This window comes from Stigmatopora nigra, chromosome 9 (assembly GCF_051989575.1).
Source record: "Stigmatopora nigra isolate UIUO_SnigA chromosome 9, RoL_Snig_1.1, whole genome shotgun sequence".
In the NCBI taxonomy this organism is placed as follows: domain Eukaryota; kingdom Metazoa; phylum Chordata; class Actinopteri; order Syngnathiformes; family Syngnathidae; genus Stigmatopora; species Stigmatopora nigra.
In genome coordinates, this window is record NC_135516.1 from 14,403,629 (window position 1) to 14,427,586 (window position 23,958).

Genomic DNA, 23,958 nt, shown 5'->3' on the forward strand with positions numbered 1-23,958 from the left:
GAATGGCTCTTTCAATTGGTTCATTTTTAGTGGTTTATGGTTCTTTTTAGGAATTTGGAATCTTACTCAATCATGGGAGTACAAAAAGATATTTTGAGTATTGCAGATTTACCAAAAATAGTTACAAAAATATTTTTCTACTTAATTCTACGCAATTTTCCCACAAAACGAAGCATACAATGAAAATAGTCACAAAAATGAAATTAAAAAAACCTGATCGACTGCCTCTGGTCAATTATGTATACTTTGTGAAGTATTATTTAACACCCAAAGGTCGACACTACTTGCCTTTTTTCCTCATTTCACGTTTGTATTATTGTTCCCACACTATAAACTTTGTGTGAATTCTATAATAGTCGTAGTACACGAAGTGTACATCACATTGATGTTTTTCTACTACACATTTACCTCCTCAAGGGACGTGTCAGAGATGCCAAAGCTGCTGAGGCCCATGTCATCCAGGGTTTCTTCCAGCTCCCGAAATAGACTGGCGTAAGCACGGTGCCTGAAACCCCGACTTGGCAGAAGAAAGGTGAGCTCCTGACCGATGGCCTCGATAAGCTTGGCCTCGGGCACGTGGTGGTGGATGAGACTGCAGATGCTCTCCAAATCCCCTGAGGACAGCACCAATGTATTTTTACATACTTGTCAACCTGGGTTAATTGACGTACAAATGCAAGGCGGCACATATTTACTCACAAATGTGTAAGTGTACAGGTGGTATGTTTTTTTTATGTCTGGATTGTGATGGAAATGTGAGCTCACCGTCTAAGACCCGTTCAGCATTCTGGCAGAGGTTCTGCGACTGGTCTTTGTGTTTGGTGCAAATGGAGCAAGCACAGGAACAGTCGGAGGCGCAGTCACACTCATTCTTTTAAAAAGAGAATAAATATACGCAGTAAGGTTAGGGCTTTGAAATGATCCATTATTTGTTTGATTGATTGTTGCAAAGATGTGGCGGGTGAACGGATGTTTTGTGGCCGGTCTTTTGGTCACCGGTCAAATGGTATATAACACTTTAATATCTAAGTACTGTTTAATATCTAAGAACTGTTTAATATCCAAGTACTGTTTAATATCTAAGTACTGTTTAATATCTAAGTAGTGTTTAATATCTAAGTACTGTTAAATATCTACGTACTGCTCAATATCTAAGTAATGTTCAATATCTAAGTACTGTTTAATATCTAAGTACTGTTTAATACCTACGTACTTTTGAATATCTAAGTACTGTTGAATATCTAAGTAATGTTCAATATCTAAGTACCGTTTAATATCTAAGTACTGTTTCATATCTAAGTACTGTTTAATATCTAAGTACTGTATAATATCTAAGTACTGTTTAATATCTAAGTACTGTTGATACCATCAAAATTATATTCATGAGAGAGTTTAATATCTAAATATCTATTGTTTTCAACAGTACTTAGATATTAAAACAGTACTTAGATATTAAAACAGTACTTAGATATTAAAACAGTACTTAGATATTAAAACAGTACTTAGATATTAAAACAGTACTTAGATATTAAAACAGTACTTAGATATTAAAACAGTACTTAGATATTAAAACAGTACTTAGATATTAAAACAGTACTTAGATATTAAAACAGTACTTAGATATTAAAACAGTACTTAGATATTAAAACAGTCCTTAGATATTAAACTCTCTCCCTTAGATATTAAACTCTCTGTCATGCATATAATTTTGAGAGCTGGTTTCAACAGTAAACTCCCCGTCACCATTTGACCGGCGACCAAACGTCCGAGCACCGTGAGGCGGGTTCACCTCTTTCTTCTTGAGCTCCTTCATTCGGCGCACCAACGTCAGGTAGAAGCCGGCGCCGAAGCAATTTTTAAGGAAGAGCGGCGAGCCGCAGCAGTGCAAGCGACCTTTGGAGATGATGGCGATACGGTCACTCAACAGGTCGGCCTCGTCCATGTGATGCGTGGACAGGATCACCGTGCGACCTACACCACACAGCCCGTTGTAAAATATGGTGCCAGAAAAGGTCACTTTTTCTTAACATACCGCCACGATATTTCAACAGAAGATCCCAAATAGACCTCCGGGAATAAGGATCCACGCCAGAAGTGGGTTCATCCAGGATGACCACCTTGGAGCCGCCAACAAACGCCATGGCGACTGATAGCTTCCTCTGCATGCCGCCTGTTGATGTGAAATGAGGGTTTAAGAGCGTTTCTATGTATACGTACGTACATATTGTAGCAAAACGGGTGACTCCCGACCTGAGAGGTTTTGGGCCTCGTCATCTCGCTTGTGTGGCAAACCCAAGTCCACCAACATGTCCTCCACCTCCTTCCGTGCCTCAGCCTGAGTTCGACCTTTGAGCAGTGAGTAGAACAAGATGTGCTCTTCCACGGTCAAACTGGTAAAACCAAAGAAGAAGAAGACAAAAAATGGAAAATGTGAGCATTTTTCTGGCTTAATGATAATATAATTCTATTTCTTTAAGGGTTTTTTCTATTGATTTGCTTATTTTGTACATTCAAGAGTGTATTTTTCTTGAAATTATTTTTTTAGTGATGGGGGTAATCACTTTAGTGTTAAATTGACAATAGTTAGTGGTAGATGAGCTACATCAAGGGTGATAATTCGATTTCATGCGGGCCAGACCATTTTAGACATAATATTTCGATTTTTTTTTATATAATAAATGGATTAAAAGAACTAGATTGAAAGCCCTGAATATTCCATTTTCATAGATTTAAAATAATGTTTATTTTAGCTTTTTTAAAATATATTTTCATATTTTACAAAATGATTTTTGAACTAAAAACACAGAAAAAAATGATTAAAAAAATGACAATTATTGATTTAAAAGGGAGAAAAAATCAGGAAATTTAATATACATCTATATTCTTAATTTTAATTTGATCCTAAAAGAGAAAGTCGGCACTCATGATTTTCTTGGGCCGCACAAAATGATGCGGCGGGCCAGATTTGGCCCCCGGGCCGCCACTTTGGCACCCGTGAGCTCCATAGTATTAAAAACAGATAAACAAGAGAAGGATTGAAAAATTCAATGTAGTGTACATTAAAGGTAGTATTTAAGAACATTCATTATGGCAAATTATTTAATTCCTGGCTCATTATATTCTTATTTCTGAGCTAATCTTGACTCTGTTTTTAACTTTTAAATATTTCCATATGTGACTCACTGATTGAAGAGGATGTTGTACTGAGGACACATCCCCAAGGACGTCCTCACGGCATCCATGTCGGTGCGAATGTCTCTTCCGTAGATGTAAGCCGAGCCGGACGTGGGTGGGAAAAGACCTGTTAGGATGGACCTGTATAGACCACCAAGATATATAAATAAATAGTCAATGGTAAGAAGATAGGAAATACATATAGGAGTCTTACATGGTGGTGGTCTTGCCGGCGCCATTGTGCCCGAGGAATGAGGTGATTTGACCCTCGTAGAAATTGAGGCTGAGGTTGTCCACGGCGGGGCGAGAGCTTCCAGGGAACACCTTGACCAACTCCTGGATGCTCACTCCCATTTTCACGCTGGTTGGATCGGCCTCAAAGAACACAAGACCTGCCAGAACAAAGCATGGCAGTTCAATCTTTCATTTTAAACATAAAAGAAACCAAAAAAATTAAAAGTTACTAGTTTTAATAGTGTAAACCACATAATAATAGTCTAGACAACTGGGCATATCGTGATAGAGCAAGGGTGTCAAAGTGGCGGTCCGGGGGCCAAATCTGGCCCGTCGCATCATTTTGTGTGGCCCGAGAAAGTCAATCATGAGTGCTGACTTTCTGTTTTAGGATCAAATTAAAATGAAGAGTATAGATGTATATTAAATTTCCTGATTTGCCCCATTTTAAATCAATAATTGTCATTTTTTTATCCATTTTTTCAGTTTTTATTTCAAAAATAATTTTGTAAAATCTAAAAATATATAAAAAATCTAAAATAAACATTGGTTTAGATCTATAAAAAACTGAATATCCAGGGTTTTTGATCCAATTCTTTTAATCTATTTATTTAAAAAAATCTAAATATTACATCTAAAATTCAAATGAAGAGTTCAGATGTGTTTTAAATTTCCTGATTTTCCCCCTTTTAGATCAATAATTGTCATTTTTTTTAATCCATTTTTCTTGTGTTTTTAGTTCAAAAATCATTTGGTAAAATCTAAAAATATATTTTTTAAAAAAGTTAAAATAAACATTGTTTTAGATCTATAAACAACTGAATATTCAGGGATTTTAATCCAATTCTTTTAATCCATTTATATAAAAAAAATCTAAATATTCTATCTAAAATGGTCGAGTTGACATTAATGGGGCCTGCGAACCAACCAGAGTCTGAAACCCGTGGTTTAAGGTTTCCTTACCTTCTCTTTCAGATGCATTTTCATCCTGGTCTTCTTTTTCCTTGTCCTCCTGCTGTTTCAGACCTTGTTTCTCCCGTTCTAGACGGTCCCGTTTGTTTTGGTGCTTGCAGGGTTTTTTGCTGGCGGAGCCATTGCAGGTGTTGACGGTTTCAACAGGACACTCAACACTTTCAGGGTCCTTTTCTGCTTCGTCAGCTTCTGGAACAGCTGTGAAATGTATGATTACATTAACACATTTGAAACTATTATTAGCAAACAATCTATACAAATGTTGTTTTCACATTCTTTTTATCATATTAATTATAGCTTTAACCTGGATCGTCCTTTGAAGCAGTTGCAGAAGAAGTGTTGCACCAATAGGAAGGCTGGAAGGGGAAGTAGAAAGGCTGACCAATGCCATATTGACCTGGAGACAAAGAGCATTTTTAGTTAATGCATCAAACTAGCTGGCTAGCTTTGGTATCTTGATCTACATGTTTCGATTTTGCTGGAAGCTAGCTAACTCAAAAGCGTCTTATTACCGTATTTTTCTGTTTTATATACCCCCCATTTAATATATTAAACAGCAGGGGTATATTAAATGGCGCACAAATGGGAAGGTACGATCCACTACGCACTTTTTATGCCGTGATGTCAACATTTTGCAGACTAAAACTACTTACTACTCAGGTTAAAACTACTTAATGCGGAATAAAGTCTGATTTGGAATTTTAATGAACTTAAGTATCTGTAATGATACCCCCATGAATACCATACAAATCTTGCCAAAAAAAAGCTGATTTGCCATTTAATATACCCCCGGGTATATTAATATACTATTATATTATATGAATATACCCGGGTATCTTAAACAGCAAGGGGTATATTAAATGGCGCACAAGCTGGAGGCTCAAAAAAGTGAAAATCATTGAATATACCCGGGGTATATTACCGTATTTTCACAACTGTAAGGCGCACTTAAAAGTCTTAAATATTCTACAAAATAGACAGTGCGCCTTATATATGGAAAAAATGTCATTCATTGGGGGTGCGCCTTATAATGTGGTGCGCCTTATAGTCTTAAAATACGGTAAATGGCAAAATACGGTACCTGGAAAAACGTTGTCTAGGTACCAGGCCAAGAGTCCATAGAGGATGGCATCCAATGCCATCATCCGGATGGATGTCATGAAGGAGTAGGTGTCCTTCTCCAAGGGGCTGGTCTGGATGTTGTCCCACTGCAAGCCCAAGCCTTGTTCCTCGTATCGTGACAAGTACTCCGTCCCGAAGCCAAAAGCCACCGGGGATAGCAGACTCTGTGAATAGACAACGTGGACATCACAGAAAGTCTCTCACAACGTTTTCTTTGGTCTACGTACGGCAGCCATCTTTATATTGGCGGTGAGACGGTCCTGCCAGGCGAAGCAGAGTACGTGGGGAAGGTAGAGAGTGAAGTAAAGCACCCCGCTGCATGCCGCTGCCAGATTGGCTTTATCGAAGAAGACACTCATGAGGAAGCACTGCATGATGGTGGACACCGTGAACATCAGTAGGAAGAGGAACACCAATGATGGGTTGCTGTAGTTCAGCACTTTGCCACACTGGAAGGAGGTCAAAAGATTTGGACATTGTCTTAAAATAATTAGCCAAGTAGCTATATACCATATTTTCCCATATATAAGGCGCACTGCATTATAAGGCGCACCCTCAATGAATGATACATTTTATATTTTTTTCCATATATGAAGCACACTGGAGTATAAGTCGCCTTGTCTAGTTTGGAGAAAATTTAAGACTTTTAAGTGCGCCTTATAGTCGGGAAAATACGGTTATTTACCCGACTATAAGGCGCACTGCATTATAAGGCGCACCCTCAATGAATGATACATTTTATATTTTTTCCATATATGAAGCACACTGGATTATAAGTCGCCTTGTCTAGTTTGGAGAAAATTTAAGACTTTTAAGTGCGCCTTATAGTCGGGAAAATACGGTTATTTACCCGACTATAAGGCGCACTGCATTATAAGGCGCACCCTCAAATAATTACACATTTTTTTCATATATAAAGCACACTGGATTATAAGGCGCCCTGTCTAATTTGGAGAAAATTTAAGACTTTTAAGTGCGCCTTATAGTCTGTTTATGGCCTTATTTAATTTCCAATATTTCCAAAAGGGGTAATCTACTAACTTACCACAATGATGGAGGTGAGCAAAGCAGTGCTGATGGCCATGGTGAGAAAGCTGTCAATGAACCAGGTGCACCAGAAGACACCATTGGTCACCCCCATAGCTTTGAGGGTCTCCTTCAGGCGCAGTTCTTTCTCCAAAACGATGCTCTTTACCGTCATGGATACGGAGTAGATCCACGCCAGCACCATGAACATTGGGAAGCAGCGGTTCAACGTGATCATGAAGCTAAAGGGCCAGTCGGGAACAGTTTAAGCTTCGTTAATGAAGGACCTGCGATAAAAAACATACTGCTAAATACTCACAGATCATCCACGTAACAAGGGTAGGGCATCTGCTGCACGTAGACCCCTAGTGGCCAGTCGTGTCCCGTGTGCAGTTTGATTACGCCATGTTCGATCATGTCCTGCAGGTAGGCAAAGCCCCCCCAGATGTACCTTTGGTCCTCCAATGGGTCAGCTCTGGGGCCAGGGTCCCAGTACCTGGAAAGAAGGCCAGTTTATTAAGGTGTTCGGACGTTTGGTCGACGGTCTTTTGGTCGCCAGTCTTTTGGTCGCGGGTCAAATGGTGACACAGAGTTTACTGTTGAAACCAACTCTCAAAATTATATTCATGAAAGAGAGTTGAATATCTAAGAGAGAGAGTTTAATATTTAAGTACTGCTTAATATCTAAGTACTGTTGAAGTACTGGTTTCCACAGTACTTAGATATTAAACACTACTCAGATATTAAAAAGTACTTAGATATTAAACCGTACTTAGATATTAAAAAGTACTTAATATTAAACAGTACCTAGATATTAAACAGTACATAGATATTAAGCAGTACTTAGATTGGAAACAGTACTTAGATATTAAAAAGTACTTAGATATTAAAAAGTACTTAGATTGGAAACAGTACTTAGATATTAAAAAGTACTTAGGTATTAAAAAGTACTTAGGTATTAAAAAGTACTTAGATATTAAACAGTACTTAGATATTAAAAAGTACTTAGATATTAAAAAGTACTTAGATATTAAAAAGTACTTAGATATTAAACAGTACTTGGATATTAAAAAGTACTTGGATCTTAAACAGTACTTGGATCTTAAACAGTACTTGGATCTTAAACAGTACTTGGATCTTAAACAGTACTTAGATATTAAACAGTACTTAGATATTAAACAGTACTCAGATATTAAACAGTACTTAGACATTAACCAGTACTAACGACAACATTGAACTCTGTCTGACCTGTCTTTGACCTTGTTGGTTCGCTCAACGGCATCGATATCCATACGGATCTTGTACTTGACGTGTGGTGGAACAGTGGTGGTCCAGGGGTACATGTCAACAAAGACCAAACCGGCCCAGAATTTGTTTTCCTCCAGTAGGTACAAAGCCTGGTGAATCATCTGTGCTTCATCCGTGTAAGGTACAAATTTGTCAAGGTTGATGCACTGCACCCAAAAAAAAAAAAGACAAAACAAATTCCGTTGAGCTGCCTTAAAAATTCTCACCAATTTCAAAAGACGTCAATCCAAACAATTCAATAGCAACGAATTACTTCATAATTTATCAAACATTTCCATTAAATACAGAAACACCCGTAACAACAGCTTGTGAAATTCCCAAGAAACGGATTGGGAAGGTATCCAATGCGACCATTCACTGACTGTAATTGAGAAAACATTCTGGGCCAGACATTCCTCTCCTTTCTGAATGTGTCAGAATGAAATGAACTTCACGGATACATATGTTCCAGCATTTGACAGTCACCGGGGGGGGTCCTGAGACAGGACAATGGGGACCGCCGATGGCTATGTCTAATTAGCCAGTCACATTTGTTTGCGGCCATTTGTCGCCGTTTTATCCAGACAGACGTCGGTCGGAAAAAGCAATGCCACCATGCCGAGTTGGCTTGCACAAAATGGAGAAGGATAGGGAGGGTATGGGGTGACAGCAGGATACTTTTGCCCACCCTCAAGCCTCCAAGATGAAAGCCGTGTCAGCCAATTAGTTCCAGAGCGACTTACTATACAGTTAGTTCCTTTGATTGAGAGCCCCATATGTTTGATAATCGTGTATTAAAGGTAAGAGTGAGCTTGCAAAATCATTCCTTCCTTTCACATTATTTAGTTACTTATAGTAGTATAGTATTGTAGTCATAATTTAATTACTCCCATGAATATAATTTTGAGAGCTGGTTTCAACAGTACTTAGATATTAAACAGTACTTAGATATTTAACAGAACTTCGATATTAAACAGTACTTAGATATTAAACAGTACTTAGATATTAAACAGTACTTATATATTAAACAGTACTTAGATATTAAACAGTACTTAGATATTTAACAGAACTTCGATATTAAACAGTACTTAGATATTAAACAGTACTTAGATATTAAACAGTACTTATATATTAAACAGTACTTAGATATTAAACAGTACTTAGATATTTAACAGAACTTCGATATTAAACAGTACTTAGATATTAAACAGTACTTAGATATTAAACAGTACTTATATATTAAACAGTACTTAGATATTAAACAGTACTTAGACATTAAACAGTACTTAGATATTAAACAGTACTTAGATATTAAACAGTACTTAGATATTAAACAGTACTTAGATATTAAACAGTACTTAGATATTAAACAGTACTTAGATATTAAACAGAACTTCGATATTAAACAGTACTTAGATATTAAACAGTACTTAGATATTAAACAGTACTTGGATATTAAACAGTACTTAGATATTAAAATCTCTCTCTTAGATGTCATTTTCCTCACCTCAGCATACTGGTTGACTGTGTGAATAAGCTGGTCGGTGACATTAAAAATGTTCCTCCAATCGAAAGTAGGCATTCCTGCCTGTCGTTGTTCCTCTGGACCACTGTACAGAAAGTTGAGGATATCTCTGGTGGTCATGTTGGCATCCCCCAGGCTCTGGTCCACAAAGTTCATCACTGTGGGATTTGCCAACGTATCCTGTGTCCACAAATCAAAAGCACAATTAAATTAAAAAAATATATTCATGAGAGAGTTTAATATCAAAGAGATTAATATCTAAATACTGTTTGATATCTAAGTACTTTTGAAAACAGAAGATATTTAGATATTAAACTCTCTCTCATTAATATAATTTTGAAAGCTGGTTTCAACAGTACTTAGATATTAAACAGTACTTAGATATTAAAGAGTAGATATTAAAGAGTACTTAGATATTAGACAGTACTTAGATAGTAGGCAGTACTTAGATATTAAACTACATAGATATTGAACAGTACTTAGATGTTAAACAGTACTTAGATATTAAACAGTACTTAGATATTAAACAGTACTTAGATATTAAACAGTACTTAGATATTAAACAGTACTTAGATATTAAACAGTACTTAGATATTAAACAGTACTTAGATATTAAAGAGCACTTAGATAATAAAGAGTACTTAGATATTAAACAGTACTTAGATATTAAACTATATAGATATTAAAGAGTACTTAGATATTAAACTATATATATATATATATTAAGGAGTACTTAGATATTAAACTCTCTTAGATATTAAACAGTACTTAGATATTAAACAGTATTTAGATTTTAAACAGTACTTAGATATTAAACTTCTCTCTCAGATATCAAACCCTCTCTCATGAATATAATTTTGAGAGCTGGTTTCAACAGTAAACTCTCTGTCACCATTTGACCGGCAACCAAAAGACCGGCGACCAAACGTCCGGTCACGGATGAATTCAATTGAGTAATGGTTCGAGAAATGTTTAGTTTCCAAGGGATTGCTGCCAAAAGTCTTACTCTGATCATATTCATCTGCACACTGTCTTGGAAAAAAGCCCAGAGTTGAGGTCCAACCTCTTCCCACATTTTGCCAAAATTATGAAGCCTCTCCAACTCCTCAAAGGTGGTATTGGCCTGCCAAATGGACAAAACAAATGGATGAAAAAGATGATTAAAGACATAGGACAAAGGTGGCAGAGGGGTCAAAAGGGTAGACGGGTAGACGGGTGACCGGGGGGCGCTTACGTGTTTTAATATCTTGCGGACGGCTGGGGAGTCGGGGGTGTACAGGACCTTTCCCATCAGCAGGGGCTTGACGGAATTCCACAGTACTTTGGTGACCGGGTTGGACTCCAGCGTCTGCATCAGGCTGTTGCAAAATGCGGCTGATGCCGTCAAAGACACAATTCATTTCAATGGGGTGCCAAAATTGACTGTTTCTTCAATGATTTAGGCAACATATTGAGTATGGAATGAGATATTTTAGGTCAGGTGTCAAAGTGGCGGCCCAGGGGCCAAATGTGGCCCGCTGCATCATTTTGTGCGGCCCGGGAAAGTGGCGACTTTCTGTTTTAGGATCAAATTAAATTGAAGAGTATAGATGTATATTATATTTCCTGATTTTAACCCATTTAAATCCATAATAGTCATTTTTAAATCCATTTTTTCTGTGTTTTTAGGTCAAAAATCCTTTTGTAAAATCTAAAAATATATTTAAAAGAAAGCTAAAATAAACATTATTTTAGATCTATAAAAAATTGAATACTCAGGGCTTTTAATCCATTTATAAAATTTAAAAAATCTAGATTTTACCCCTTTTAAATCAATAATTGTCATTTTTTAATCATTTTTTTTTCTGTTTTTAGTCCAAAAATCATTTTGTAAAATCTAAAAATACATTAAAAATATATAAACATTGTTTTAGATCTATAAAAAACGGAATATTCAGGGATTTTAATCCAGTTCTCTTAATCCATTTATAAAAAATATACCTACATATTCTATCTAAAATTAGGCTGAACTCACTGGTGGTGTGGTCATACACGTAGGTGTCACGGGTGCGGCTGCCGTTGACGCCCAAGAACACTTTGTAGTTGTTGTCTTCGTACCAGTTGAAGGAGAGCACGCGGCTACCACCGCCTTCCGGGTAACCACAGAAAAGGCTGGAAATGGACGCCATTAGCTCGGAGAAGGAGGCGGGGCCACCGGATTGGAAAAGAGAAGTGACCGTTTTGATGAGGGCTTGGGAGTTTGTGCGCTGTAGCAACTGTGGGAACAGTGAAATGGTAAATTTAAATACAAAAAGGGAATATGTCAAGATAATATGTGCTTTCATTGTTCATAGAAATGGTGCTCGGACATTTGGTCGCCGGTCTTTTGGTTCCTTTTTGGTCAAATGGTGACAGAGAGTTTACTGTTGAAACCAGCTCTCAAAATTATATTCATGAGAAAGAGAGAGTTTAATATCTAAGTGAGTTTAATATCTAAAAGAGGGAGTTTAATATCTAAGTACTGTTTAATATCTCAGTACTGTTTAATATCTAAGTACTGTTTTATATCTAAGTACTGTTTAATATCTAAGTACTGTTTTATATCTAAGTACTGTTTCATATCCAAGTACTGTTTAATATCCAAGTACTGTTTAATATCTAAGTACTGTTTAATATCTAAGTACTGTTTCATATCGAAGTACTGTTTAATATCTAAGTACTGTTTCATATCCAAGTACTCTTTAATATCTAAGTACTGTTGAAACCAGCTCTCAAAATTATATTCATGAGAGAGTTTAATATCTAAGTATATACTGTTTTCAAGAGTACTTAGATATTAAACAGTACTTAGATATTAAAGTCTCTCTCTTTGATATTAAACTCTCTCATGAATAGTTATATATTGTTGTGAATGGCCTATAAGATATTCAGTCCTTGATAGAGACAATATGAAGAAGACTAGGTGACCCTAGTGCTTAAATAATGAGCTAAAAATAAGCTGACAGACTTCAGGGGTGGGCTAGTTAAATTGGCATAGTGGGTCATCTCACCTCGCGGATCTTCTCTGACGTGGCTGTGAGGACGCGACCCCAGCGCTGAAGGTCCATCCCTTCTGACGTACCGTCCATGACGCGAGGTAACTGAGGGAAGAAGAAGGACACGCCCATTTTATGTTATTAAGAAAATGTGGGAGGGAATTCCAAGAAAAACAACAGACATCCTCATTTTTTTCTAATCATGTCATAAGAACTGCAAAACTTGAGTGAAGTAATCACACATTAAAATAAACATCAAAATAATAAAATAAAAAATATACAATTGCAATGTAGGCACAGCGTTTTTATATATTTTTTATACATATTTTTTTATAACCCATTGCGGTTGATGGTGAAACTTATTAGCCACGATAAATGAGGTATTACTGTATATTCAAGTTATTCCTCATTTAACTTGATTTTTAGTCATAATGCATATTTTTATTCCCCATTTCTTACTTTTTGAATGAAAACCATTTTTTAATGTTTAACGTGTAATTACTTAACTAAAATGTTGTCAAATGATTAGTTAGAGGTTTAAAACATACAATTATTAAAGTCCGATCAAATTTGCACCAAATTGCTCATCCATTAAAATGGGATCTAATAATATTCGCAAAAGAAAATCCGTTTATGACATTATATGCTGTAGTACGACTGTAGGTCAAGACACGACTCGCCGCCTAGCCCATCTTAGCCAGTTTGGGGGCGGGGCCCCGACGTAAGCCCATTAAGGAAACAAGGGCAAGAGGGATAAAGCCTGAGTCACCCGCTGAGCGCTAACGTCCACTTTTATTTCGGATGGCGGCGCTCACCAGTCGGAAGATCTTGAAGAAGTCCACGTTGGCGTAGAGCGCGTCCTCCATTTTCTGTAGACGTGGTTGGCTGAGAGCGCACATGGCGTTACGGACCCCGTGGAGGCCACGTCGGCTTGGGAAGATGATGAAGCGCTCTAGTAGGGCTTGGCTGCAGGCGATGTCTTTTAGTTGCAGGGCAGGGACACCCGATGCAAACTGAAAAAAAGGGGCACAATAAAAAAAGTTTTAAAAAAATTAAAAAAAATCTGTACAATTTGTTTAGTCTATAGAAAATTCATAACTGTCAAATTAACTCAAATGCAGGTTGTAATCAATATTTTTTTTATGTCATAAGTGTCTTGTTTTGCTGAATAAAATATTTAAATATTTCTAAATGAATGCAATTTTTTGTTTAAATCTGTACAATTTGTTTAGTCTGTTGAAAATTATATTTGTCAAATTAAAAATTCATATTCGTCAAATATTCAGATATTTCTAAATGAAAACATTTTTAAAAAAAAAAATCTGTACAATTTTAGTCTGTTGAAAATTCATATTTGTCACATTAAAAATTCATATTTGTCAAATGAACTCAAATGCAGGTTGTAATCAATATGTGATCATGTCATAAAAGTGTCTTGTTTTCCTGAATGAAATTTTCAAATATTTCTCAATGAATGCAAAAATTAACAAAAAGGACAAAAATCTGTACTATTTGTTTTGTCTTATGGAAATTCATATTTGTTCCCACCTGCTCAATCCGGATCTCGGCGTTGGTCAACTGGTAAACGATGGACTCGGAGAGCTCGGCGTCTCGCAGCAAAAAAGCCGTCAGAACTTCGTCGTCCTTCAAGATGTCCTCGATCTTCAGTCCACGACCTGAGGGCAACCAAAACAAACCTGTTTTTAAATTTTTGTTCTCCCCAAGATGGCGCCATCACACGGAAGCCAGTGGCAGTAGCTGTGTCCACTCTTATTTGTTTTTTATATTTTACAGCTCCTCTATCATTTTTTAAATAACATTTCAATATTTCTAAATACATTCCTTTACTTACTTGACTTTGTACTTTATACTTTTGACTTTAATGATGAGTATGTTAATACTTTAGTCCTTTTTCTGTTTATGTTTCACATGTACTGTTAACGGATGCACTTTTTTATATGTTATCGTATCTTGTGCTGACCCCCCTAGTCTACGTCCACATCCAAATATTGGGAGCATATAACGCACCTGAGGTAACTGTCGGGTTATTCCGTAACGTGTCCATGAAGTGAGAGAATGAAGACACCTCCTGCCACAGATTCCCCAGCTGCCGCACCTCCGTGTCGTTGAACATCTCCAAGATGTCCGAGTAAAATCGAGCCAGACTAAAGTGAAGAAACAGAGTCGGTCAGCCCAACTGTGATGACCATAACTGACCCGCGTGACCAAGTAAGAAAATTCACATTGAATTATTGTAGTTGGAAACCAGCCCTGGAGACTCTCCTCTGGTTGGATGTCTGAAACAGGGGTTGTCGGCATTGCAGAAGATCCCCTGGATCCAAGGAAGGATGCCCGCTGATGGCATGGCCTTGTTGGGGAAGTGACCTGGGAGAGGCATATTTCAAATTAGGACTGTTATCCAGGGACACTTTTTGCTATGGGCAATATGGGCGACTATTGCCCAGGGTGCAATCTATATAGGGGCGCAGGCAATTCTCTATGGTGTCAGACTCGGGTTGGTTGGCAGGCCGCTTTGACGTCAACTTGATCTCATGTGGGCCGGACCATTATAGATAGAATATTTGAATTTTTTTTTAATAAATGGATTAAAAGAACTGTATTAAAATCCCTAAATATTCCGTTTTTTATAGATCTAAAGCAATGTTTATTTTTGATTATTTTAAATTTATTTTTAGATTTTACAAAATGATTTTTGAACTAAAAAAACAGAAAAAAATGATTAAAAAATGACAATTATTGATTTAAAAGGGGGAAAATCAGGAAATTAATATACATCTATACTCTTCATTTTAATTTGATCCTAAAACATAAAGTCATCACTCATGATTTACTTTCCCGGGCCACAAAAAATGATGCGGCGGGCCAAATTTGGCCCCCGGGCCGCCACTTTCACATCCTTGCTTACATTCATGCTGTTGGTAGAGCGGATTGGCCTTCCTCAGCCATACCAGGCCAATGAAGAGCAGCACGGGCCAAAAGAGTTCCACCAAGAAGCGAACCTGCAACAAGACAATATGTCATTCATTTTCCAAAAATGAATTTTGACCATTTGGGATGGATGTTACCTTCTGGCGCTTTCGTAGGGTCCAGTTCTTCCACAGCAACAGGCCGATTTGAGAAGCCGTCTTCATGGCTCCCCTGGGGTGGGGTCATGTGACTTTGTTAAACCTGCAAAAAAGAATAGGAAATATCACATTCAGACGAAAACGTTACTCATCCAAAGAAACGTTCTCATCCAACGAAAAAATGTACTCATTCAAAACAAGAAAGTTCCCATCCAAAGACATTAAAAAACACAAAATCTTTTTCCAATGTCCCTTTAGATTCATTTTGTGTTTTTGGTTAGCACAATGCAGCATGAAAGTGAATGCTTCAGGATGTAACAAGAGTGCAGGCTTAAGAGCAGATTTTGGAACAATGACATGATAATAATGTTGTAAAAACCTGTAATTCCCAACCAGGTGAGGCGCAGATAACAAGAAAAACATGAAGAGTAATTTGTTTGGCTAGTAAACTATGATGTCATCTACCAGTAAAATCCATACTTGTATTTTTTTCAAGATTTACTCCATTAAGATAGATTTACAAATGGCTGCATTTTAGGGAGAAAAATCAATTTCATTTCATTCCAGAATAACAAAAATGAAGCCAATAGTCATTTAAAAAGTCAACATTATTTTCCAGCAATAATACAAATGTTCTGATGAAAATGATTTCTTTCAAGGATATAAAATGTTGCAGTATCACAAGATTATTTCAGTATTGATTAAATACACATGAAAATTATGGTGCTCGGACGTTTGGTTGCCAGACGTTTGGTCGCCGGACGTTTGGTCACCGGTCGTTTGGTCGCCGGACGTTTACTGTTGAAATCAGCTCTCAAAATTATATTCATGAAAATTTAATATCCAAGTACAGTTTAATATCCAAGTAGTGTTTAATATCTAAGTACTGTTTAATATCTAAGAACTGTTTAATATCAAAGTACTGTTTAATATCTAAGTATATTTGACTGGTGACCAATCGTCCGGCGACCAAATGTCCGAGCACCGTATTTGATCACACAACTGAACTAATCTTGTTACAATGAATATATTGAGAAATCATATAAAGCCAAAAAGCTAATTAAACTACATTTGGCTGAAATTTTTATAAGAAAAAAAATATGATACACCAACTGCACCAACATGACCATGTGACTTAAAAAAAAATGTTTTTTGAATCTAACCTGAGAGTGAGCGTCGTATCCGAAGAAAGCCGCATGTAGACCACCTGGGGAAGGAAAGAAGGACGTGGACGATATAACGGCGCTGCGCTCAGCGGTGACGGCCACGGAAACAGCAACGCTCCTAATCTGATTGCTCTAATCTCCCAGCTCAACTCTGCAAAAAAAAAAGAAGAGCGAAACAACATGGGAAAAAAATGACAAGTCATCTCATTCAGTTTTAAACACACGAGAGAAAATGCAAGTTGAATAAACATCAGGATTTACCTACCGTGTTCAATTTTGGGTGCTTTTATTTTGTTAATAAGGCCATATTTAAAGGGGGAATCATGACATTTTTTGTCAAAATATTAAGATAGTGGAATTATTTTTGTTGCCAAGTTGAATTTTGTATTGAATTTTGTTGCAAATTCGAATTGGGTTAAAAAATGTTAGGTTTAAAGTTAGTTAGTTTAAATTCCAACAAATTTTGTGGTAGGCGCTGAAAATCTGTCAAAAAATGAACAAGGTTTTCATAGTTGCAGATTTTTTTTTTTTTTTTTTTTTTTAATCTGCGGCGAGAGAAACCACACCGCACGTCATCTGGGAGATCCGCAAAGAGATGCGGGTAAATATAGAGTAAAATGACAATAGATAAATAGGATTTACATATACATATACACAAACAGGAGGTACCAATCATAATAAAGTTACCAAGGAATAACAAGGGATCAGGAAAAGGACAAAAAAAAAATACATTTTTTTAGTGTTACAAGGATAAGTTCCATTTTTTTTTTTTGGTTTCCCACAATTTAAAAATTAAAATAGTGAGAATAATTAATTTTTTTCCAGATTTAGATTTTTTTGGCTGATTTTCCTGACAGTAAATGACAAAAATAGTTTAGAAAGAGTCAAAATGAAAGTAAAATATCTAAACTTATTGCAAAATTAGAGGTTTTCACAATGTGACATGAAAAGGGTTTTGTGTTAAAATAAAAATATTATTAACAAAAGAATTTTGAGTGAGACATGAATCAAATTGGCTTTACATGGTTATTTTCCTCAAAAACGTCATATTTTTTGAAGATGAAGTTCTATTTCAACATTTCTTCACTTGCTTGATTGCCATTCCAAAAATAATTTCATTTTTTAGAAACCAACCTTCTTCAGTTACATCTGAAAATTAAAAATCATTTAAAAACTGCCATTTTCACTCAAAAAACAAAATAAAAACAACATCATCCTAAGAATGAAATGGCAGCTTTTTTGAAAAGACAGTTTGTTTTTCACCAAAAGAATATGCTTTTAAAAATACATTTTGACAAAAATATGTTTACCAAAAAGTCACCACTTTTTCCTCCCTGAGCAAAACGACCTTTTTCCCAAAAAGTAGGACTTTTCAACTCTCAAAAGTATTCATGTATCAATTTATCAGAATATATATATTTTTTCCCATATACTGAATTTTTTTTTCAACTTTTGAAGAATACTTTCTCATTTTAAAAAATAAATACAATTTTCTGACTTAGAAACAAATCTAGTTTGACCTTGTCAACATTTTTACATGGCAAAAAGTATGACATTTTGTATTAAAAAAACACTTTATAGGGCACTAACTGAAATTTAAACGCTATCAGTCTATACTTGTTCATTCATAAATACAAAAATATAAAAATTCATAAATCAGCTTTATATTTTGGTCATGTAGTCCACAGAAAAATGCTAATATTATGCAAAAGTGGTCATTTTTTGGTGCAAAAAAATAGTCATGTGCCCTATAAAGGATTATTACTTAATCAATTTTTCCCTAAAAAAAATATCATTTTTTTTGACAAAATGGCTTTGCATGAAATGATTTTTCTGCCAAAAAATTTTTTTTTCCTTTTCCTGATGTCCCTTATTCTCCTTGGTAGAACACAATGAGGAATATTTAAAGAGTTCAAAAAAATATGACAAAAAATTTAGTTAAAAAAGCTCCTTGAAGTGCATTATGAAAGACAAAAAAATCCATTTTGGGACAAAGACGGCGACGGTTTCTCTTTCTCTTGCTTCGGTGGTTTTGTTGAGACTGGCCAGGCTCAGGAATGTCATCTAAATACGTATATATATATACATATCATAATATATTTCGTATATTGAGAAAACGTGGCCATTTTTGTGTTCCTGGGTGTAAAAAAACAACAAGTTATCAGACAAAATGGGCCTCTCTGTGTTCCAGTTCCTGCAGCCGCCGAGGTCGTAACCTCTGGTACAAAGTTTTTGAGTCGCTCAAGTCCGGGTCTTCGGGACTATCGGGGGGCGGCGACGAACTGGCCCCGGCGTCAATGTCGCTGTCGGTAGAGTCCTGCGTCTGGAGGGTGGCGGCCACCAAACTGGGTGCTGCTACGGTGGTGGCAGTTGTGGTGGTGGTGGTTGTGGTCGTAGTGGTGGTCCAATCAGGAAGCGTCCTGGCCCTGCTCATAGGGGGCTTGTAGAAGGTTCCCGGGGGAGGCCGCAGAGTCCTGGGGGGTTTATCGGATGTGCTCTGGTCCCGTTTCAGAGTCCAAGTGGGTTTGATGGACGTGGCGGTGCAAGGGTTGTCGGGGAAGACGTCGTCGGAGGGAGGTGGCGGTGAAGTAGCGCTAACGCCAGGCAGCTTAGCCACAATCATGGCGGTCCTAGGCGTCACGTCGTAATGTTTGTACTTTCTATCCCAAGTCCGTCGTTGCATAGCCCGAGTGTCGATGAAGGGTGTGATGTAGTAGGCGCTGACTCGCGACGAGCCGGCGTGGGTTGTCGTTCGTTCCCCTCGCGGCGCCCCAGCAGGGTGGGGCTGTGGGTTCTCTGTTTCGGAGAGTTCCTCGGGTGAAGGTAGGTGTTCCAGAGGGACGCTGAGGGGACGGGATGACAGCCGGGAGCGATGTACTCGGAGCTGGACTTTCGATGTGGACGGTGCGGAGAAGGTGGGGTCGACGTGGTCGGAACTATGGAGGTTTGATCCGGAGGTGACGCCGTTGAGGGAGGTTGAGGAGTCGGTGGTGTCGGTGCCAGGCTGGACCTCCTGGACCTCGTCCAGGAGGTGAGAGGACGGGATCACGGAGGAGAATCTCTTGTAGACTTTGGAATTCTGCGGTGGTGAGAAGGAAAAAAAAGACAGACTGTGAGAAAAATATCAATATCTAAGTACTGTTGAAAACAGTAGATATTTAGATATTAAACTCGCTCATGAATATAATTGTTAGAGCTGGTTTCAACAGTACTTCGATATTAAACAGTACTTAGATATTAAATAGTACTTAGATATTGAACAGTACTTAGATATTAAACAGTACTTAGATATTAAACAGTACAGATATTAAACAGTACTTAGATATTAAATAGTACTTGGATATTAAACAGTACTTAGATTTTAAACAGTACTTAGATATTAAACTCTCTCTCTTAGATATTAAACTCTCTCTTAGATATTGAATAGTACTTAGATATTAAAGAGTACTTAGATATTAAACCGTACTTAGATATTAAAGAGTACTTAGATATTAAACCGTACTTAGATATTAAACAGTACTTAGTTATTAAACAATACTTAGATATTAAACAGTACTTAGATATTAAACCGTACTGAGATATTAAACAGTACTTAGTTATTAAACAATACTTAGATATTAAACAGTACTTAGATATGAAACTCTCGCTCATAGATATTAAACTCTCTCTCATGAATGTCACGGTGTCTTGGCTGTTCACCTCTTTGATGTCCGTCAAGGAGGCAGAGTGTCTGCTGAGGCGCTGTAGCTTTTCCTGGGGCGTGAGCCGGGGCGAGGCGTGGGGGGCGGCGGCTGCGCCACCGTCCGACACCGAGGCCTCAAAGACCACCTGGAAGTGTCGGACCAGCAGCTCCACCATCAGGGCCTGGTACGGGTAGTCCACCAGCGAGGAGAGGGACACCTCGGCGTCCGCTTGGCGCGGCTTGACCAACGTGGGGCCGAAGATGATGCCCAGGTTACTAGCCGTCATTTTGTTCTCCTCTGCCTGCTCGGCCACTCTACCAGGGGGAAAAATATATTCAAAAATCATATACTTGAACTAAAATAACTTTAATCATGCTGTAGTGGGGAAATTTTGTTGTCACAGTAGCAAGAGGGTGAGAATACAGACACAGAAAGACATTTTAGACATAAATTGATAGTTAATAAGCAATGGTTACATTACATATAATTCTTACCTGCTCAGGTGAGCCACCAGGAAATGCAAGGTGCGATAATTGGCACTGGGCAGCTGGCGAAGAAGGTCCCGGATTCGCAGGACGACCCGGTTTAGGTGGATGCTGGGCCCGCTGGGTTTCTGGGTGTCGTCTTCTCGGCGCCGTCTGGCGTCGGCTTCTTCCACCACTATCCGCTGGTATTCTTTGGCCAGGCCGATGAAATCGTTGTAGTGGCGGTAGAGGATCAGCGGCTCCGGTAACTGCACATTGAGACAATGAGGGTTCAGAAAGCTGCATTGAAGTGGGAAATCATGTGTTTAACATATGAGAGTTTTGATGCTGACTTACCTGTCTCAGGTAAAGTTTGAGCACGTTGCTGATGTCGTGTGGCGAAAGCTCCGACAGCTCCACCAAGTCTTTGCCATTCTCGAAGGCCTGGCATAACTTTTCCACGCGTGATTTGGCACCGTTCACCCGGTAAATACCCTATCCAAGATTTGAAATGACAATTAGAGACACTTTAATGTGGCCAAGAATTTCACGACGAATGAAAATAGATGTCTAGGACGTCTGTGATTAGTAGCATCAACAAGGAGTCATAAATCACAAGCATGTACAGCAACACCTCGTTTATCGCGGTCAATTGGCTCCTTGACATGCCGCACTGTAGGAGTGTTTTTTTACTGTCTATTTAATATGTACTGTACTGCTTAACTCTTGAAAGTAGACACTGCCCTCTAAAGGCCAGTTTGCATTCATCTTTCTACACTATAAACTTTTCATATATATACATATATACATGTAAACACACATATATACATATGTACACGTAAACACATACATATATATATATATATATATATACATATACACATACATTTACACATATGTATACACATATACATATGCACATACATATACACATATTTATACATATACACATACATATACACACATATATATACATGTGCATATACACATACATATACACACATATATATATACATGTGCATATACACATACATATATACATATGTATGTATACACATATTTATACATATACACATACATACACATATACACACACATATATATATATATATATATATATATATATATATATCTGCATATACACATACATATACACACATATATGTATATATGTGTATATATATATATATATATATATATATATATATATATATATATATATATATATATATATATATATATATATATATATATATATATATATATATATATATATATATATATATATACACATACATACATACATATATGTATATATGTGTATATATATATATATATATATATATATATATATATATATATATATATATATATATATATATATATATATATATACACATACATACATACATATGTATTTCTACACATATATTTATACATATACACATATATACACATATATTCATACATATACACATATATAGTATATATATGGTATTAGTGTATTCTTTATCATCTGCGAAAATACAATTATGACTAAGTTATTTTTTATTTGTATGTGGCACCCAATTATTTTTAAGAATTTGAATGTAGACAATGCAGTAAGGGTGGAAGAAATAATGAAAATGATGAGTCATACAAAGAGCAAATCCTACACTACAGTTAGTTACACTATCCCGATTCCCAGCTCACCTTAATATTAAGGGCCCGGCTTTCAATCTCAGACGTGCACTTTTTAATGATGAAGGGAATTCCGTCAGGGCTGTTTTTGGACGCCTGTATGAAGTGGATGCCAAAGAGCTGTAACCTGCCTTGCAGCTTTTTGTGGCCACACTGGATGGCCAACGTCTCCAGACACTTCTTGTGGCAGTCCAGAGAGCACTGGAGTTAAAAAAAGGAAGGAAAAAAACGCTTAAGATCAAGTTATAAATACCGTCCGGGAGGTCATCGCACATTACCTCCTCGCACTCTGCTCCGTGGAAGACCACCAGACTGTCACACTCTCGGCATTTGGACGGCGCTCGAAGCTTCCTGAACTTGTGTGTCTGCGCCGCTTTGGACATTTGAGTATTCCGGAATGGTCCGGGCGAGTTGGCCGTTTCGCTCACCATCTCGGCCAGGCCTAAAGAAAAAGCAGAAGAACATTCCTGTTGACAAAGTGATGTGATAGCAGATTGAGGAAGACACTTCACGTCAAGCCAAAAATAACCCGACTAAAAAAGGGGAAAGACTAAAAAAGGCTAAGTTTATTATTGGCAAATCCCTTCTAATGCTTCCAGTCTTTTCTACATGTTTATTTTGATATTCTTGTTATAAATGTGTATTTTTTTTTGTTGCGATGAATCTTTTCTTAAAAAAAACTACAACCAGATTCATATAGAAAATGCACTTGTGTCTTCTCAACATTGTACACAAGGTAAACAAGACATAGTTGAGAGTATTAGTGTTATTATTACTAGAGTCCATTGAGAAATGTGTTTTGGGAAATACTTTTAACACATTTCTCAGTGGTTAAACTGACATTTAAAAGTCGATACACAGCTCATTTGGGTGTTCCTTATAAACATTGACTATGTGTGAGTCATCATACCATTATCCAGAGGTGAGGGGGGTTCTCTCTCATCCAAGTCATCAGCGGAAGACATGGTACCCGTGGAGGGTGTTCTGGGAAGGCGTCGCTTGAAGTCACCTGCATTTACACACATTTAAAAAAATCTGACATCTGAACTATACCAACTACCGTATTTTCACGACTATAAGGCGCGAAGAAAAGTCTTACATTTTTGACTTGACTTTGTACTTTATACTTTAATGATGAGTGATGAGTATTTGTTTTTTGTGTTTTACAGCCCTTCTATATTTTTTAATGACATTTTAATATTTCTTAATACATTCCTTTTTACTTTGTACTTTATACTTTTTACTTTAAATGATGAGTGATAAGTATGTTAATACTTTAGTCCTTTTTTTCTGTTTATCGTTCATATGTACTGTTAACGGATGCACTTTTTTATATGTATCCTATCTTGTGCTGACCCCGCCCATCTGTCAAATTTTTAAAGTCAATGTGCCCAAAAAATTGTCCTCCCCTGTTAACTAGCTAGCTACTATTTGCCTGGCTGTATCTATAAAAAAGTCCTTTGTGTGTGTAAAATACAGAAATAGCACTTGTTACTGAAACTGCGCCTTTAAATACGATGCGCCG

General features: G+C 37.1%; 2 protein-coding genes across 2 annotated transcripts in view; both read right to left on the minus strand.

Moving 5' to 3' along the window:
* The window catches only part of LOC144201155 (retinal-specific phospholipid-transporting ATPase ABCA4-like), a 30,811-nt gene extending 14,068 nt beyond the window's left edge, over positions 1–16,743 (minus strand). Inside the window, exons 1-26 of the mRNA XM_077723564.1 lie at positions 16,604–16,743; positions 15,441–15,543; positions 15,281–15,374; positions 14,598–14,739; positions 14,383–14,519; positions 13,903–14,030; positions 13,170–13,367; positions 12,370–12,459; positions 11,355–11,595; positions 10,575–10,714; positions 10,347–10,463; positions 9,323–9,520; positions 7,777–7,982; positions 6,848–7,024; positions 6,548–6,770; positions 5,730–5,951; positions 5,462–5,666; positions 4,685–4,777; positions 4,372–4,578; positions 3,389–3,566; positions 3,184–3,315; positions 2,251–2,390; positions 2,033–2,170; positions 1,790–1,971; positions 766–871; positions 409–614 (exon numbers count right to left, since the gene is read on the minus strand). Of these exons, the coding sequence (XP_077579690.1) occupies positions 409–614; positions 766–871; positions 1,790–1,971; positions 2,033–2,170; positions 2,251–2,390; positions 3,184–3,315; positions 3,389–3,566; positions 4,372–4,578; positions 4,685–4,777; positions 5,462–5,666; positions 5,730–5,951; positions 6,548–6,770; positions 6,848–7,024; positions 7,777–7,982; positions 9,323–9,520; positions 10,347–10,463; positions 10,575–10,714; positions 11,355–11,595; positions 12,370–12,459; positions 13,170–13,367; positions 13,903–14,030; positions 14,383–14,519; positions 14,598–14,739; positions 15,281–15,374; positions 15,441–15,506 (3,966 nt within the window). The 5' untranslated portion in view covers positions 15,507–15,543; positions 16,604–16,743. The remainder of the gene's footprint in view (positions 1–408; positions 615–765; positions 872–1,789; positions 1,972–2,032; positions 2,171–2,250; positions 2,391–3,183; positions 3,316–3,388; positions 3,567–4,371; positions 4,579–4,684; positions 4,778–5,461; positions 5,667–5,729; positions 5,952–6,547; positions 6,771–6,847; positions 7,025–7,776; positions 7,983–9,322; positions 9,521–10,346; positions 10,464–10,574; positions 10,715–11,354; positions 11,596–12,369; positions 12,460–13,169; positions 13,368–13,902; positions 14,031–14,382; positions 14,520–14,597; positions 14,740–15,280; positions 15,375–15,440; positions 15,544–16,603) is intronic.
* A 933-nt stretch (positions 16,744–17,676) lies between these two features.
* Positions 17,677–23,958, minus strand: part of LOC144202010 (rho GTPase-activating protein 29-like) — a 29,862-nt gene continuing 23,580 nt past the window's right edge. The window contains exons 15-21 of the mRNA XM_077724932.1: positions 23,344–23,442; positions 22,712–22,875; positions 22,446–22,634; positions 21,111–21,248; positions 20,784–21,022; positions 20,306–20,603; positions 17,677–19,685 (exon numbers count right to left, since the gene is read on the minus strand). Coding sequence (XP_077581058.1) covers positions 18,768–19,685; positions 20,306–20,603; positions 20,784–21,022; positions 21,111–21,248; positions 22,446–22,634; positions 22,712–22,875; positions 23,344–23,442 — 2,045 coding nt within the window. The 3' untranslated portion in view covers positions 17,677–18,767. The remainder of the gene's footprint in view (positions 19,686–20,305; positions 20,604–20,783; positions 21,023–21,110; positions 21,249–22,445; positions 22,635–22,711; positions 22,876–23,343; positions 23,443–23,958) is intronic.